Source organism: Canis lupus, chromosome 22 (genome assembly GCF_003254725.2).
Source record: "Canis lupus dingo isolate Sandy chromosome 22, ASM325472v2, whole genome shotgun sequence".
In the NCBI taxonomy this organism is placed as follows: Eukaryota; Metazoa; Chordata; class Mammalia; order Carnivora; family Canidae; genus Canis; species Canis lupus.
Genome location: NC_064264.1, coordinates 50,337,311 through 50,356,338, shown reverse-complemented (window position 1 = coordinate 50,356,338; position 19,028 = coordinate 50,337,311). Strand labels below are relative to the sequence as shown.

At 35.3% G+C, this 19,028-nt stretch overlaps 1 protein-coding gene across 7 annotated transcripts in view; it reads right to left on the bottom strand.

The window, feature by feature from the left end:
- Positions 1-19,028, bottom strand: part of PCCA (propionyl-CoA carboxylase subunit alpha) — a 462,094-nt gene that overhangs the window by 224,038 nt on the left and 219,028 nt on the right. For all 7 annotated transcript variants that reach the window (XM_049099422.1, XM_025440953.2, XM_049099423.1 and 4 more), the window contains one exon: positions 16,414-16,564. In XM_049099422.1, coding sequence (XP_048955379.1) covers positions 16,414-16,564 — 151 coding nt within the window. The remainder of the gene's footprint in view (positions 1-16,413; positions 16,565-19,028) is intronic.

Here is a 19,028-nt window from a genome sequence, read left to right as displayed (position 1 = left end):
ACAAAGCTAGGTTACAGATTCATGAGACTTTTACCAGACCACTTTTGCTGATGCTACTCTTAGCACATCTGTATGTTTGAAGATTACCATGCATAAGGGAGACAGAAAAACTGACACATGGAGGGAGGAAGATAAAGAAGGAAGACAGGAAAGGGAGGGGGAAGGAAAGAAATAAAAAAGAAGGAAAGAGACAAAGAAGTTTTGAATGCAAGAATTTTTAAGGCAGTGAAACTACTCTACATGATGCATGGTGGATACAGGTTCTTACACATTTGTGAAAACCCACAGGATGTACAACACCAAGAGTGAACCCTAATGTAAACTATGAACTTCAGTTAATAACAATGTATCAACACTGGTTCATCAATTGTAATGAATATGCCATACTAATACGACATATTACTAGTAGGGGAATTGAGAGTGGATGGATAAAGGTGTATATGGAAACTCTGTACTCACTACTTATTCTTCTGTAAATCTAAAACTGCTCAAAAATAAAATCTATTTTTAAAAATTATGAAAAAACCCATGTTTCTTTTTCTAAGTCAAATAGATCCAATTAAAAAAAGAAATCTAAAGGAATATGAATACAATTAATAATCTTCAAAAACCTTGATTTTGAATAGATCGTATTACCTCAAAAATACTAAAAGTCTACCACAGAAGGAATCAACATGATGTTTAAAGATCTACAACTGAGAAAGATACCAGTACAAATGGATTCACATCTGAATTTTAATATTTAAGGAACAGATAATGCCTATTATTACCTGTACAATATTCCCACAGTTTCAAAAAACACATATTATTCAAACGTGGTAAAGACAGTATTTTATTTTATTTTATTTTTTGAAGATTTTATTTATTTATTCATAGAGACACAGAGAGAGAGAGAGAGGCAGAGACACAGGCAGAGGGAGAAACAGGCTCCATGCAGAGAGCCTGACGTGGGACTCGATCCAGGGTCTCCAGGATCACGTCCTGGGCTGCAGGCGGCGCTAAACCGCTGCGCCACCGGGGCTGCCCTAAAGACAGTATTTTAAAAGTAAAAATTAGAAATCATTGTATTAGCACACAAATCTAGTAGAATAATGAAATGAAAATCATTACGTCCAATTAAAATTTATTCCAAGAATGTAAAGCAAAAGTATAAAAAAAAAACCTGTAATATTAATGAACTAAGATAAAAGCTATTTTTCCTTACTAGTAATTGGTAGGTCACTAGCAGTTTTGGTCACAATCAGAGACAAAGATAAGATTGTACAAATTTCTAGATGGAGAAAAAAAACTTTAAACAGAATCAGAATACATCTCAATATCTAAAGTCAAAACTAAAAGAAAGCAACAAAAAAAATAAATAAAAATAAAGCCTTCAAGATGCGAAGAGAAAGTTACTTCCAATCCAAAATTCTATACTCTAAATGCTAGAAGAAAATTTAGGAGAAAGTCCTTATGATCTTAGGTTAGACAAAGATTTCTTAAGTACAACACCAAAAACACAATCCATAAATGGAAAAAAGAAAGGTAAATTGGGCTTTAGCAATAAAAAAACTTTTGTTTCAGTCTTTCAGCCAGAACCCCCTTCTTCCAATAATTAGACAAAGTGACCAACACAAAGGGAAAGATGAGAGGTACCACAATATGTTCTCTGGGCCTTTTAGAAAACATGAAGTTGCTCCTTTGGCCACATACATGCAAATCTACGAGAAAGGTGATATTGTGGACACCAAGGGAATGGGCACTGTTCAAACAGGAATACCCCACAAATGTTACCATGGCAAAACTGGAAGAGTCTACATCATTACTTAGCATGCTGTGGGCATTGTTGTAAATAAACAGGTTAAGGGCAAGATTCTTGCCAAGAGAATTAATGTACACGTTGAGCATATTAAACACTCAAAGGGTCGAGACAGCTTCCTGAAGCGTGTGAAGGAAAATGATCAGAAAAAGAAGGAAGCCAAAGAGAAAGGTACATGGGTTCAACTGAAGTGCCAGCCTTCCCCAGCGAGAGAAGCACAAATTATGAGAACCAATGGAAAAGAGCCTGAACTGCTGGAACCCATTCCCTATGAATTCATGGCATGATAAATGTAAAGAAAATGAAAGACCTCAAGGAGTGATTGAGGAGTGCCTTTCCCTGTGGTGCACTGAGGAGTGGAGCCCCAAGCTTTCAGCTCCATTTTCACTTTCATCTTCTAAAGCTACACTGAAAGGCTTCAAGGGAACAAAGCCAACACAGAACAATTCAGAGCAGATTACTTAGCCTGGACCCCTGGCAAGGGTGGTACAGTCTCACCAAGGGAAAAGATATCTGAGAATCAGCATAACAGGTCCCTCCCCCAGAAGATCAGCAAGAACATCAGCTAAGACCAAGTTAACCAATCACAGAGAATTGCAAAAGTCCAGAACTAGGAGAAAATAATATATAGAATTCATGGGTTTTTTTCCCCACAATTCTTTAGTCTTTTAATTTTCTCTTTCTTTTTCCAACAAATTTCTTATTTTATCAACTCTTTTTTTGAGACACCTGGGTGGCTCAAACATCTGCCTTCAGCTCAGGTCATGATCCTGGGTCCTGGGATTGAGCCTCACATTCAGCAGGGAGCCTGCTTCCCCCTCACCCTCTCCCCTCTGCTTCTGCATGCTCACATGCTCACTCTCTCTCACGTGCTCTCAAATAAAATCTTTTGAAAAAAATAAGTTCTAAAAAACTCCTTTTTAAAAATCTTAATTTTCATCTTTACAGTTAAATTCTATCAATAGTTTTTTTGTACATATATAAGTTTTTCTTTCTTTACAATTTTGAGATATAGTTTATCAAACCAACCAAAATATACTCAGGGTATAGTGTATTGCTCTGTTCTATTCACCTGTTTATATTCCTCTCTTTTTGACTTTTAATTTTCATTTTTGCAGTTACATTCTATCTTTTCATTATATTTAATTATATTTTTATACATATATAAGTATATGTATAATATACTTCTTTCTTTTTAATTCTGGGATCTAGTTTTCTAACCACCAGTCCAAAATACAGACAGGATCCAGTGGATTGTTCTGTCCACCTGTCTGATTATATTCTTTTTTGTTTTCAGTTTGAGGTCTCTTCTGATTTGTTTACTGTATATTTCTCTGGGGTCACTGTGGCTACATTAGTATTTTGTTCTCTCATTCACCTATTCTACTCTGAACAGAATGACAAGACAGAAAAAACCTCAAAAAAAGAGATTAAGAGGCAGTAATGACTGCAAGGGACTAATCAGTATAAACATAAGTAAGATGTCAGAATTAGAGTTCGGAGTAACGATTATAAAGATACTAGATGGGCTTTAGAAAAGCATAGAAGATACTAGAGAATCCCCTTCTGGGGAAACAAAAGAACTGAAATCTAATCAAGCTAAAATAAAAAAGTGTAGTAAAAAGATGCAATAAAAAATGGAGACTCTAACTGCTGGGATAAATGAGGCAGAAGAGAAAATTAGTGATATAGAAGACAAAAACGAAGATGAATAAAGAAGCTGAGAAAAACAGATAAACAACTGGATGACAAGGGGAGAATTCAACAGATAAGTGATATCATAAAGCAAAACAATATTAGAATAATTGGGAGCCAAGAACAAGAAGAAAGAGAGAGGGGGCAGAAAGTATATCAGAGCAAATTATAGTAGGGAACTTCCCTAATCTGGGGAATGAAACAGGCATTCAAGTCCGGGAAGCACAGAGGACTCCCCTCAAAATCAATAAAAATAGGTCAACACCCTACATATAATAGTAAAAGCTGCAAATCCCAGAGACAAAGAGAAACTCCTAAAAACAGCTCAGGACAAGAGGTCTGTAACCTACAAGGGCATAAACATTAGACTTGCAGCAAATCTATCCACAGAGACCTGGCAGGCCAGAAAGAACTGGCATTGTATATTCAGGGAGCTAAATAAGAAAAATATGCAGCCAAGAATACTTTAACCAGCTAGGATGGCATTCAAAATAGAAGGAAAAGAAAAAAAAAAAAAATAGAAGGAGAAGGGCACCTGCATGGCTCAGTAGGTTAAGCATCTGCCTTTGGCTCAGGTCATGATCCCAGGTCCTGGGATAGAGCCTCACTTCAGGCTCCCTGTTCAGTGGGAAACCTGCTTCTCCCTCTCCCTCTGCTACTCCTGTCTGTGCGCTCTCTCTCTCTCTCTCTGTCAAATAAATAAATAAAATCTTAAAATAGAAAGAGAGATTTAAAAACAAAACAAAACAAAATCCCTTCCAGGACAGGAGCACCTGAGCAGCTCAGTGGCTAAGGATCTACCTTTGGCTCAGGTTGTGATCCTGGAGTCCTGGGATCAAGTACCACATCAGGTGCCCTGCAGGGAGCCTGCTTCTCTCTCTGCCTATGTCTCTGCCTCTCTCTGTGTGTCTCTCATGAATAAATTAATTAAATACGTTTTAAAAAATGATTCCAAGACAAACAGAAACTAAAAGAATTCGTCATCACTAAACCAGCTCTGCAAGAAATATTAAAAAGGATCCTTTAAGCAAAGAGACAGCCCAAAAGTAACACAAACCAGAAAGGAACAGAGACAATACACAGAACCAGTGACTTCACAAGTAATATGATAGCACTAAATTCATATCTTTCAATAATTACTCTGAATGTAAATGGGCTAAATGGCCCAATCAAAAGACACAGGGTATCAGACTGGATAAAAAAGCAAGACCCATCGATATGTTGTCTGCAAGAGACTCATTATAGACCTAAAGACACCTACAGATTGAAAGTGAGGGGGGTTAGAAAACATTTATCATGCCAATAAACATCACAAGAAAGTTGAAATGGTAATCTTTATAATAGACTATTTAGATTTTAAGCCAAAGACTTGGCTCCATAAGAGATGGAGAAGGACACTATATCATAATTATAGGGTCTGTTCAACAAGAAAATTTAACAATTGTAAATATTTATGCCCCTAACATGGGAGCAGCCAATTATATAAACAAATGCATAAAAAAATTAAAGAAATACATGGATAATGATATAATACTAAGGGACTTTAACACCTCACACTGCAAAGGACAGATCATCCAAGGATATCAATGAGGAAACAAGAGCCTTGAATGACACATTGGACCACATGGACTGTATAGATATATATTCAAAGTATTCTATTCTAAAGCAAAAGAATACATATTCTTCTCAGGTACACATGGAACATTTTCCAGAAGAGATCACATATTGAGTCACAAATTAGGTCTCAACTGGTACCAAAAGATTGGACTGACTCCCTGCATATTTTCAGGCCACAATGCTTTGAAAATGGAATTCAATCACAAGAGGAAATTTGGATAGAACTCAAATACATGGAGACTAATGAGCATCCTACAAAGAATGAATGGGTCAACCAGGAAATTAAAGAAGAATTTTAAAAATACATGGAAAGGAATCAAAATGAAAACATAACTGTTCAAAATCTTTGAACCACCAGCAAAGGTAGTCCTAAGAGGGAAGTATGCAGCAATACCAGCCTTTCTCAAGAAATAAGAAATGTCTCAAATGCACAATCTAATCTTAAACTGAAAGGAACTAGAGAAGGGAACAGCAAATAAAGCCTAAATGCAGCAGGAAAAGAGAATTAATAAAGATTAGAGCAGAAATCAATGGAATAGAAAGCAAAAGAACAACACAGCAGATCAATGAAACTAGGAACTGGTTCTTTGAAAGAAATAGTAAGATTGGGGATGCCTAGGTAGCTCAGGGAGCCTGCTTCTCCCTCTGCCTATGTCTCTGCATCTCTCTGTATCTCTCATGAATAAACAAAATATTTTTTAAAAAGAAAAAAAGAAAAGAAATAGTAAGATTGCTAAACCACTGGCCAGACTTACCAAAAAGAGAAAGGATACAAATTAATAAAATTATGAATGAAAGAAGAGAGATCACAACTAACACCAAAGAAATAAACAATTTTAAGAAGATATTGAGTAACTATATATCAAAACATTAGGCAATCTTAAAGAAATGTATGCATTCCTAGAGACGTATAAACTACCAAAACTGAAACAGGAAGAAAGAAAAAAACCTGAACAATCCATAACCAACAAGGAAATTGAAAAAGTAATCAAAAATCTCCCAACAAAGAAGAGTCCAGGGCCAGATGGCTTCCCAGGGGAAATCTATCAAATACTTAAAGAAGAATTAATATCTATTCTTCAGAAGCTATTTAAAAAATAAAAATAGAAACAGAAGGAAAACTTTCAAACTCTATGAGGCCAGCATTACCTTGATCCCAACACCAGACAAAGACCTTACAAAAAAGGAGAATTTACAGACCAATATCCCTGATGAAGACAGATGCCAAAATTCTCACCAAGATACTAGCCAATAGGATTTAACAGTACATTTAAAGGATTATTTACCACGATCAAGTGAGATTTATTCCTGAGCTGAAAGGGCGGTTTAACATCTACAAATCAATCAACATGATACACTACATTAATAAAAGAAAGGACAAGAACCATATGATACTCCCAATAGATGCAGAAAAAGCATTTGACAAAGTACACCATCCATTCTTGATTAAAACTCTTCACAGTGTAGGGATAGAAGGATCATAAAAGCCATATATGAAAAACCCATAGCAAATATCATTCTCAATGGGGAAAAACTGAGACCTTTTCCCCTAAGGTCAGGAACATGGGACGGATGTCCACTATTATCACTGTTGTTCAACACAGTACTAGAAGTCCTATCCTCAGCAATCAGACAACAAAAAGAAATAAAATGCATCCAAATGAGCAAAGAAGTCAAACTCACTCTTCACAGATAACATGATACTCTGTGTGGAAAACCCAAATATTCCATCCCAAAATTGCTAGAACTCATACAGGAATTCAGCAAAGTGGCAGGATATAAAATCAATGCACAGGAATCAGCTGCATTTCTATATATAATGAGACAGAAGAAAGAGAAATTAAGAGTTGATCCCATTTACAACTGCACCAAAAACCATAAGATACCTAGGAATAAACCTAACCAAAGAGGCAAAAACTCTGTACTCAAGAAGACTATGGAACACTCAAGAAACTGAGGAAGACACAAAGAAATGGTAAAACATTCCATACTCATGGATTAAAACAAATATCATTAAAATGTCTATGCTACCTAGAGCAATCTATTTTTTTTAAGATTTTTATTTATTTATTTATTCATAGAGACACACACCGAGAGAGAGGCAGAGACACAGGCAGAGGGAGAAGCAGGCTCCATGCAGGGAGCGGGACATGGGACTTGATCCCGGGTCTCCAGGATCACACACCAGGCTGCAGGTGGCGCTAAACCACTGCACCACCAGGGCTGCCCTATCTAGAGCAATCTATACAATCAATCAATTCCCTACCAAAATACCATCAGCTTTTTTCACAGAGCTGGAGCAAGTAATCCTAAACTCTGTATAGAACCAGAAAAGAGCTTGAATAGCCAAATGAATGTTGAAAAACAAGACCAAAACTGGTAGCATCATTATCACAGACTTGAAGCTGTATTACAAAGTGGTACTCATCAAAAAAGTATGGTATTGGCACATAAACTGACAGATCAGTGGAATAGAACGGAGAACCCAGAAATGGACCCTCAATCCTATGGAGAACTAATCTTCAACAAAGCAGGAAAGAATATCCAATGGAAAAAAGACAGTCTCTTCAACAAATGGAATTGGGAAAATTGGACAGCCACATGTAGAAGAATGAAGCTGGCCCATGTCCTCACACCATACACAAAATTAAACTCAAAGGGGATGAAAGACCTAAATGTGAGACAGGAATCCATCAAAATCCTAGAGGATAACACAGGCAGCAACCTCTGTGACCTCGGCCAGAGCAACTTCTTGCTAAACACATTTCCAAAGGCAGAGAAATAAAGATAAAAATGAACTATTGGGACTTCATCAAGATAAAAAGTTTCTGCACAGCAAACAAATAAACAGTGGACAAATTCAAAAGACAACCGACAAAATGAGAGAAGACATTTGCAAATGACACATAAGATAAAGGGCTAGTAATCAAAATCTATAAAGAACTTATCAATCTCAACATCCAAAGAACAAATAATCCAATCAAGAAATGGGCAGCTGACATGAACAGACATTTCTCCAAAGACATAAAAATGGCCAACAGAAACATGAAAAAATGCATAACATCATTCGGCATCAGGGAAATACAAATCAAAATCACAGTGAGATACCACCTCACACCTATCAGAATGGCTAAAATTAACAAGTCAGGAAACAACAAATGTTGGTGAGGATGGGGAGAAAGGGGAATCCTCATACACTGTTAGTGGGAATGCAAGCTGATGCAGCCACTCTGGAAAACATTATGGAGGTTCCTCGAAAAGTTGAAAATAGAGGTATCCTATGACCCAGCAATTGCACTACTGTATTTGTACTGCGTATTTACCCCAAAGATACAAATGTAATGATCCAAAGGGGCACATGTACCCCAATGTTTATAGCAGCAACATCCACAATAGCCAAACTATGGAAAGAGCTCACACGTCCATCAAAAGATGAATGGATAAAGAATATATATAATGCAATACTATATATATAATGCAATACTATATATATATATATATATATATATATATATATATGAATGAATGAATTCCATATATATATATGGAATGGAATACTACTCAGCCATCAAAAAATGAAATCTTGACATTTGCAAAGATATAGATGGAACTAGAGGGTATTATGCTAAGCAAAATAAGTCAATCCAAAAAAGACAATTATTATTATCCAATTATTATAGGATCTCACTCATATGTGGAATTTAAGAAATAAAACAGGATCATAGGGGAAGGGAGGGAAAAATAAAACACAATGAAAACAGAGAGGGAGGGATCCCTGGGTGGCGCAGCGGTTTGGCGCCTGCCTTTGGCCCAGGGCACGATCTTGGAGACCCAGGATCGAATCCCACGTCGGGCTCCCGGTGCATGGAGCCTGCTTCTCCCTCTGCCTATGTCTCTGCCTCTCTCTCTCTCTCTGTGTGACTCTCATAAATAAATAAAAATTTAAAAAAAAAAAAAAAAAAAGAAAACAGAGAGGGAGAAAAACTCTAAAAGACTCATAATCATAGGAAACAAACTGGGGGTATATGGAGGGGAAGAGGGTGGAGGGTTAGGGTAAATGGATGGATGATCGGCAGGAAGGAGGACTTGTAATATAATGAGTATTGGCTATATATAAGACTGATGAATCACTGAACTCTACCTCTGAAACTAATAATACATTATATGTTAATTAATTTAATTTAAAAAAATTTTTAAGGGAAAAAAAAAACGGAATTTTATTTCTTGCAGTTCTCAGGCTGGGAAGCCCAAAATCAAGGTGCCAGCCAACTCAATGTCTTATGGGAGTCACTTCCTAGTTCATAGGTGGCAGTCTTCTCACTGTGTCATCACGTAACAGAAGGAGGCAGGTTTCTCTTTGGGATATCTTTTATGATGTCATAAATCCTACTCATTAGGGCTCTATCCTCATGACCTAATCACCTTCCCAAAGCCCTACCTCCCAGTTCCATCATCTTGGAAGTTATGTTTTAACATATGAGTTTTAGAGGGATACATTCAGTCTATATTGCATTTGTAAGATTTAAATGGATGAGTGTTAGGGTGCCTAAGAGGCTGGTTTCACCTCAGGTCATAACCACAAGATCCTGGGATCAAGCCCCCTATTCAGCTCCACGGTCAGCAGGGAGTCTGAGATTCTATCTCTCCTTTTCCCTCTGCCCCTCCTTTCACTCCCACTCTCTCTCTCTCTCTAAAGTAAATCCTTAAAAAAAGAAAGATTCAACCAAAACTAAATAAGTCAATTAATTAACTAACTAAATGGATGAATGTTATGATTTGCAAATTAAACCACAAGAAAAATTATTGGGTTTTCTCCCCAATAAGTTAATACAGTGTCTCTCTACACTCATGCAAATTTTCATACAATTTAGCTCCTATGCTCTGGTTCTCAGAAAGTTAAAGATGTATTCCAGGGGAAAAACAGAATAAACCAAGTGTTTAACAAAAATCTGAGAGTAAAGAGATCCAAAAATGAGAAGTGTAAAGGTATCTTCAGGACAAAGTAGGGAAATCTCAGCTAAAAAGCCAAAGACAGATGTAGAAGGCAATCAGTATAGACAACAAAAAGTTAAAAGAAACCAAATATTTCTACAAAAAAAGATGAAATTGACGGAAAACTCCATCTGCCTGAATATATTCAAACATGGGACAAATTTGTGGATAAATTAGTAATGGACACACAGAAAACTAAGCAAATTTTTAGTAGTAGAGAAAAAATGGTGCAGGAAAGTGAAAGTAATCTTAGGTGACAACAGGACTGCTGTGAATAGCGTTCACACTGTGATCATAACAAAATCCCAAATACTGAGCTAACCCAAATCATGATAGAGTGGTGGTACGAAGATGAGAAGTGTGCATTTGTGCAGTGGGTGTGGCAAGGTGGGAAGCTGGCTGAAGAAAATGGAAAATCAAGAAAGACCTATACACATGTACTGATGAAAAAGATATAAAAATATTAGAAGAATCAACTAAATTAATTAAAATTGGTCAGAGCCATCCATACTAGGCTCCCCTGTGAGGGGAGGCAGGGATTGTTCCTAAACAATGGCAGTTGACAAACAAGAGCTTTCCTCCTGCTTTTCTCTCCCAAAGCAGCACTGGCTATTCCCTGCCCAAAGCTGTAGTTACCCACACAGCAGTTTAAAGAGTCTTCCCTCTTCTAAGTGATTTCTCATTTCTCCTTATTCTGTTTTTTTTTTTTTTTTTCTTTTTGGTGGGTTTTGGTGATTACTCAAAGGTTGATATTGGATCAAAAAAGCCAGAAATATGTCAATCAGCTGTTTCAAATCCCATAAGTTTATATATACCCAGGTGAAAATTCATCAGTTATAAAGATAACCTTATCACCCATCTAAGAACTCAGAAGATACAGTACCCATGGATACCTCTCAAAAATAAATTCTTGATTTTAAGAAGAAACAGAAGAAGAACTTAACCATAAGATGAATCAAAATGAAGAACTGACTAATCACAAAGCAATGGTAAGATGCAGATGGTGATGATGAAAACAATTTAAAATACAAAAGGGGAATACACTAAAGAGCCATGCCTAAAGAAAAGTAATGTTACAATAATACAAAACTAATAATAAAAATAGTAAAAATGGAGAATTAGGGGGAAAGACAGTAGGATTAAATATGCCAATTTCTATTCATTTTTGTAAAAAAACAATACATTCTTTCAAATTGGAGTATGAAGAAATATGATGACAAAAATATGTGGTTTAATAACCATTTTTTAATAATTAAGGACATTTTTAAGGAATTAATATCTCTGGAAAATTGCAAACATTTATATAATAGTTTGGCAATTTCATCATTTTAATCTCTTTTTCTTTGGTTAAATATAAATGAAATAAGTTCATTCTATCACACCATATAGAAAAAGAAGAGTAATAAGAAAAGACTAGCCCTGCTAGATACTGTGTTATAATACAGAGATACAACATCTGAAATAATGTGGTACTAGCACATGATTAAACAGGTTAAAAACAAAACAGTCAAGTAAACATATCTGCATACATATGAGAATTTAGGATATAATTAGGATGACTTCTGATTACTACATAAAAGAATGATTATTCAAAACTGGTTGTGACAGTCAGGTAGCCATTTTTAAAATAAAAAACTCAAATCAAATAAATTCCAGATGGAGTGAAAATTTTACCAGGAATGATGAAATAAGTACTAAAAGAAAACATAGAAGAAAAATGTTTAATTTATGAATGAACAGTAAAAGCCTAAGTATGTTCTAACACCAGAAATGATAAGAGACTTAAAATTCAACTCTAAGATTTAAAAACATTTCTACACAGAATACACACACACACACACACACACATACAAAATCAAAAAGGCAACAGATGAAGGAAAAATAAATCACATCTGGGTTTGTTTTTGTTTTTTTAATCTACATTTATTTGATAATCTTCCTAGAAAACAGTTTGTGAATGGGAGAAGAAACCAATTACGTACTCACAGAACATCTTTGCATTATAACCCACACACACCTCAATCCCACGTAGAGAGCACTGTGTGTGATAAAGGTCTGATTGCCCTGCGTAGGCAGATGGGTAAGTAGCACAGGAGAATAACCCTAAAACTATTACACTCAGAGCTGATGTAAGAGTTGCTGTCTCTTCTGCCCTTCCTCAATGCGGGGTGGGGGAAGGAGACAGAGAGCACAAACTTGGTTCTGCAATGTACACCTATCTTTCTGAGGAGAGAAGGGCAATGCCAACAAATGACTCTGAGGAAAAATAAGACTTTCTCTCAAGCACTCTCTATCTTAAACTTGCTATCCTTTCATCTTGGTACCAAAGGTCCTTGGTTAAAGACCCTCACTCTGTAGAAATGTGAAAAATATTCATGAAGCATTGCTTCTTCATGATATAATAAGTGGCTAATTGCCTTAAAAAAAACTAAGGGACACTTATAATAAGAAAACCCAAAGGACAAAGGAGCTAATGGCCAATTCAAAGAAAAACAAATGTTAATCTATGAAGAAAAATTCAACACCACTCATAATAAGGAAAATAAAAATAATATACTATTTTTCACTATCAGAAAAAGACCAAAAGTCAAAAATCCTTTAAATCAGGGAGTAAAAAACACTGATAATACTTAACTAAATTATTAAAATTCTTGTTTCCCAGAAATTCTACTTTCACATGTGCAGAATGATGATACAATGGATCATTCATAATTGTCAATATTTGTGAAAGCAAAATACTAGGAAAACTACCAACAGGAAACTGGGGAAATTACATGACTACATCTATATCTGAATATTGAAAATCATAAAAATGAAGAATATAATGTTTTAAGTTAGATATGGAACATTACCAAAGGCACACTTTTTAAGTAAAACAAAGGCTGCCTCCAGAGGAAAATCAAATGGTTGTGATAAAAACATAGTATACAGTGTTACTTTTCTTATGCATATACTCTTTTTGAACCATTTGGGTTTTTTTTTAACCAAATACTACCAATTCTTAGTCTTATCATTTGATAAGAAACTAAATCATTCAAGCAAAATCATATATAATTTAGTTAATTAAAACAGCATTTTAACAAAATTATGGTTTTTTGGTAGAGTATTTCTCCAACTCTCTACTCACCTTTCATAAGCAAAAAGAAGGAAACATTTTATATATATAAATACACACACACACACACACACAAATACGTGTGTGTGTGTGAGTGGACACGTACGTGAGCTTCTACCGCAGAGAATGAAGTGACCATTTTCGAGCAAAAGGAGTTATGTGGAAAGACACACAGAGGTCAAACTGAATGGCATACTCGGGAAAGAAAGGAGTGTCTCCTAGCAAGTACATTGAGAATGGCACTGGCAGGAAAGATAACTCTGAGGGAAGATGAAGGATATACTGAAAAGGGACTTAAGGCAGAAACACTTGAATTTTACCATTAAGAAACAGAAGATTAACAACTGTGAACACAAACAAACGTATATAAGGATAGCATACATAATTCTGATACAGAAATTTTGACCAGACTGAGAACAAAACCAGTCAGTTCAACCAAGTATTTATGTTTTTAAATCTATAAGTTTGGTGACTGACACCAAACCTGTAAGACTTTCTCAATGTTACATCTCTTCTTTTTTTCCTTAAAGATTTTTATTTATTTATCCATGAGAGACACAGAGAGAGAAGCAGAGACAGAGGCAGAGGGAGAAGCAGGCTCCCTTCAGGGAGCCTGATATGGGACTTGATCCCAGGATCCCGGGATCACGCTATGAGCCAAAGGCAGATCCACTGAGCCACCCAGGCATCTCTCAGTATTACATCTCTTTAAGGAGAAACTGTATTTATTTTAAATTTTGCCCTTAAAAAAAAAAAAATCAAACAAAGTAAAGAGGCTACTCACACTTCTGTTACCAGAAAAAAAGCATCTAACTTCTGAAGCTGGAAAAAGTAACAGTTCAATCAAGATATTTCAAGGAAAAAAAAAAAAAAACCCACATAAAATTATAGCTCTCCAGACTCAAAATGAAACACTAATTAGAGATAACTTTTATCTTAGAAGATGAAGGATTTGGCAAATGTGCCTTAAGTATTATAATTTTAGGTTAGTAAAGAAATTTGAAAAAGAAAATCTATTAAAAGAACATCTGAATTGTTTAAATATCAGAAGGAAGTCTCCAAAATACGTAAGATTGACTTTCTGAATACAATAAAATACAAAGTTCTTTATTCATGCTCCCATTCAGTCCCAGCCTCTACCACCAAATATCCCTCCATCACACAGATGCTTTTGAAAAATCAAAATTAATTTATCTGGTAACCGATAGGATTATGGTCACTGGAAGTAAATCCACAGTAAAGAAATATTAAAACATTAATTGAGAGACACATATGAATCCAAGTGTGATAATAAATAGCATAAAATTAGGTACCGTCAGGGGATCCCTGGGTGGCTTAGAGGTTTAGCGCCTGCCTTCAGCCAAGGCATGATCCTGGAGTTCCAGGATCGAGTCCCATATCAGGCTCCCTGCATGGAGCCTGCTTCTCCCTCTGCCTATGTCTCTGCCTCTCTCTCTCTCTCTCTCTCTCATGAATAAATACTTTTTTTTTTAAATTAGGCACTATCAGATGTAGTAAGATGAAACTCTTCATGAAATTAATTTTAAGTTAATTTATAATCTTTTTTTGAGAGAACAGAATATAACTTGCTGACAAGCCATCCAAGATACAAAATGTAAACCTAAGTACATAATGATTTTGAGTAACTGCATTATTTATGAATACCAACTTCCAGAGGTCTAATACCAAAACCAACAATGGGACAAACTCAGAAAAACTTATGGGTTGAGATAAATGAGCCAGAAACAAATAAAACACACACACACACACACACACACACACACACAAGAACATAGCAATAAAGTGAACTAAAGATAGCACTGGTTATTAATTCTGTAAATTCTGTTAAGTACCCTGACTAAACAATCTAATAGCTCTTTTGTGTGGAATAAACTACAAATTTAAAGTAGTCACTTTAAATTGCCTTCAGAATTGTATTACAAACTAGCATTCCCATCATGGCATAGTAAAGTCTCTCCATTTTAATAAAAGAACATGAATTCCTAGCTAATTATCTAATTAGATATACTTTGTTATAAAGGCATATTTTTAATCAAAATCAAATTAATCTCTAAAAGGCAAAATTCTGTCACTCCTAAAGATAGTCACACCAATAAATTACAGGCTAAAAAAGTGATTTCAAACACAAGTATCATTAAGTTTTGAACAACAGCACTAAGGTAAGACTTATACAAACTCTACAAATATTTACGATACTGATTTCAAATGCATCCAGATACCATAAATTCTGCCATAATAAACGAAAACCAGTCCCACAGCATAATCTTATAAGCATAATGTTGAATAAAGAAGCAAGGTATGGAAAATTACATATTACATGATCTCACTGATTTCAAGTTTAAAAAAGAGGTACAATTAATTATATATTGCTTAGGTGTGCAAGATTAAAAGGAAAAATTATACAGAAATGAAATAAAGTGTTTAGAATTCAAAACAGTAAACAGCTGTAGAAGAGGGATGAGGAATACCTAGAAGGAGAGGAAGCTAGTGAGAGGTGGGCTGGTAAGAAGTGCTGGCATTTTGTTATCTATGTAGATCCACTTGATGCTTACATGGATTTTTGCTATAATAATTTTTCAACTATGTATTTTATGTACTCTTCTGTATGTATATTTTAGTTTACAACTTAAAAAAGAAAAAGGGAAGAAGGAAAGCCATTAGTCCTCCTAAGACCTTGATAGGAACAGAGGAAGTATATCCCTAACGTCAACAGTTTAGCTCTGATTAGGCAGTGACTTCTAAATACCGTCACAGCGGCAGTGGTGGCAGTTCCTCTAGAAGCCAGGCTGAATGGTACAGTCCTGAGTGCCATTCTTGAAAGTTACTCTAGGTACTCCTCCTTCCTCCATCCCTTCCAAAGATCTGTAAGCACTTATGCCCTTTCGGTTTATCATATCTAACAGCAGTTCTCTTAACAGCACATGAACCCTAATTAATATAAGTCATCAAGAGAAGTTCGAAAAAAAAAAAAAAAACAAAGCTGAATTTCCAATATGTAGCATTAACAGTAATGAAGAAGAGCTAGACACTGACCATTAAATTAACCTGATACTAATCTGTCATTCCCAACAGATGTCTTAGCACAAGCATAAAAATGAAATCTTTAATACTTTATGAAGTTGACTTTTAACTTTTATAAAAACAAAAAGCAGTGGGAAAGGAAGGGGAGAGTTACCTGGAGTCTCGTATTCATTTCCAAGAAATAAAAATTCTTCTTAGAATCCACAAGGAATTCTACAGTTCCAGCAGAGGAATACTTTACTGCTTTGGCAAGAGCTACAGCTTGCTCTCCCATTGCTCTTCGGGTCTTAGAATCCAGAAAAATGCTGCAAATACAGAAAGAGTAATCAACATTTTGAACAAAAGTAATATTATGCATACACCATATAAAATTTTTCTTAAACTTTACTCAGATATGATCATGTGTATCAATTTAAGATTTTATATTATATGCTTTATAGGTTTAGAAAATATGCTTTTTGCATTAGTAAGCCTAACATGTTTAAGTCAGCTTCAGATTTTTATAAAACTGACATCTGAACTTCCCCATTACAGTGCAACTTCCATCAATTTTAGCACTAGTAGTTGTTTACAACCAGTAAAACTTAATATATTCAGAACTTTCCTAAGCTAAAACTGGGAGACGTGCCTTACAGAGAACACATGTGTGCTGGATGAGCTTCCTTCAGGCAAGTGTTACAGCACTGCTGGCCAGGACTGTGAGTTCAATATTAATGAATCAACAACATGTATTAAATAAGGTAGCCTTCAACAGAAACAGACATAAAACAAGGTTATGTCAGGATATTTTCATCAAGGTTACATATTGATTAAAATGTCCTAATTGGAAGTTCACAGAACCTAACTCTGAACTTCCCCTAGGGACAATGCTTCAGTAATTGCTAATTCAGTGTTCATAGTGACTCTGTAAAACCTAACTACCACAAATAACAAGAATTGACTACACATGTAATAAATCCTCAAAATTTTTATTTCACAATACCAAAACAACCCTTCAGCAGGCAAATAAAGCTGAAATGTTTTCAATAAGCCCTAAAAAAAAAGAATATTATAAAATCATTTGTGTATTTTCACAAATTTTGCTTCATGCAAGAAATAGAACATTGATTACTTTTCTATTTGTGGATTAAAATTTGTAGATCAAGATTTAGGTGGTTTTCATAACATTTTATTATGGAAGAAGATATTGAACTTCTATGCACCTGCTACCCATATGGAATAATCATTAATATGTATCCTGTCTTGTTTAACGTCTATACCGCATATCTACTTTCCTACCAGTCCTACCCATTTTGTACAAATTTTATTTTAAATCAAATCCCAAATTAGGTATCATTTCATCTATAGAGACTTCCATATCTGTTTCTATAAAAGTTGTAACATAATCACACTTAAGACATTAACAAGAATTTCTTAATAGCATTTAATATCCAGTTAGAATTCAAATTTCCCGGGTTAATCCTATTTTTTTCAGGTAATATCTTTGAATCAGAATTCAAATAAGGCCCAGCCACTCCATTTACTTATTTATTTTTACATCTTTGCAGTTCTTTTAACTTGCAATGCTCTCTTCCCGTTTTCCTAAGGCAAGCAAGAATCTGCTCATTTTCCCGTCTCATTTCTCATAATCTGGGTTCAAGCGGATGCAGCCCCACAGTGCATTTTAACATCTGCATTATATTTATATTTCTTGTAAACTGCTGGTTAGATCTAGAACCTTGAACAGATTTCAGATTGGACTGGAAGAGTAGGAGGCAAGAAAACTTCAAAGACGAAGTGTACCTCCTTATGTCTTTCTTTTGGTGTTTAGGATTAATCACTGAATTTAAGCACTATGAATCTTATTTGCCTATTATGAACATTTCTGCATCAATTACATTTCAATGATAACTCACTGACAAAATTAATACAAAAAAGAAAGAACACCCAAATTAACATCATAACATTTGGAGAATCTCAAAGACAGCAGAATAAAACTATTTTTGTCCTACCTGGTCTTGTCCTTTCTTTTGTCATAAACTCTGCTAGTAACACTCAAGAGCCATAAGCAACCTTACCACTGCACTCAAAACACAGCAGTAAATTCATACTTTAGAAACTGAAAACTATGTATTTCTCTTATTTAATATTTCACAAATAATAACAAACACCTATCAAGTCACTATTAATAATCAGTTCTCATTTTGGGGTTTCTTTTTTGTTGGTGGCATTTCTATTGCTTTAAATTTTCCTTTTTCCCTCAATTAACAGATGAGTTCACATGAAAAACTTACATTCCTAGAAAAAGCGAGATGAAACAAAAATAATGATTCAAGGTTCCTAGTCTGTGAAAGATTTTTATCCCAGGTAAAACCTGAGTGGGTTTTTTTTTTTTTTTTTTTTTAAAGAAAGGTTCATTATATTGGAAACAATAAGAAGAGAACAACACGAAATTATAAAGACTATTATCATTCTACCAGCAACCCTGTACCCTTCTTCCACACAACTAGAATCTTAGCAGAGCAATATGGTTACTTAATTTTAAAAAGGCAGTTTCCAACTTCCCTAGCAAAGTCCCTAACTTCAGATCACCACCAAGCAATCAGGACTAGTAGGTTCTGGGGCCTTTCCATAAAGATACAGGTAGATCATTTCTTTTGCCTTTTCTTCTTCCTTCCCTCTTACATCCCAGTCCTGGCCCACGAGATAAGGCCATAACCCCGTGTAGGCTGCAATGGGCAGTTCTTCACAGCAGGGTGCCTGGTTTTTAAGCTAAGTGTCCCAACAAGC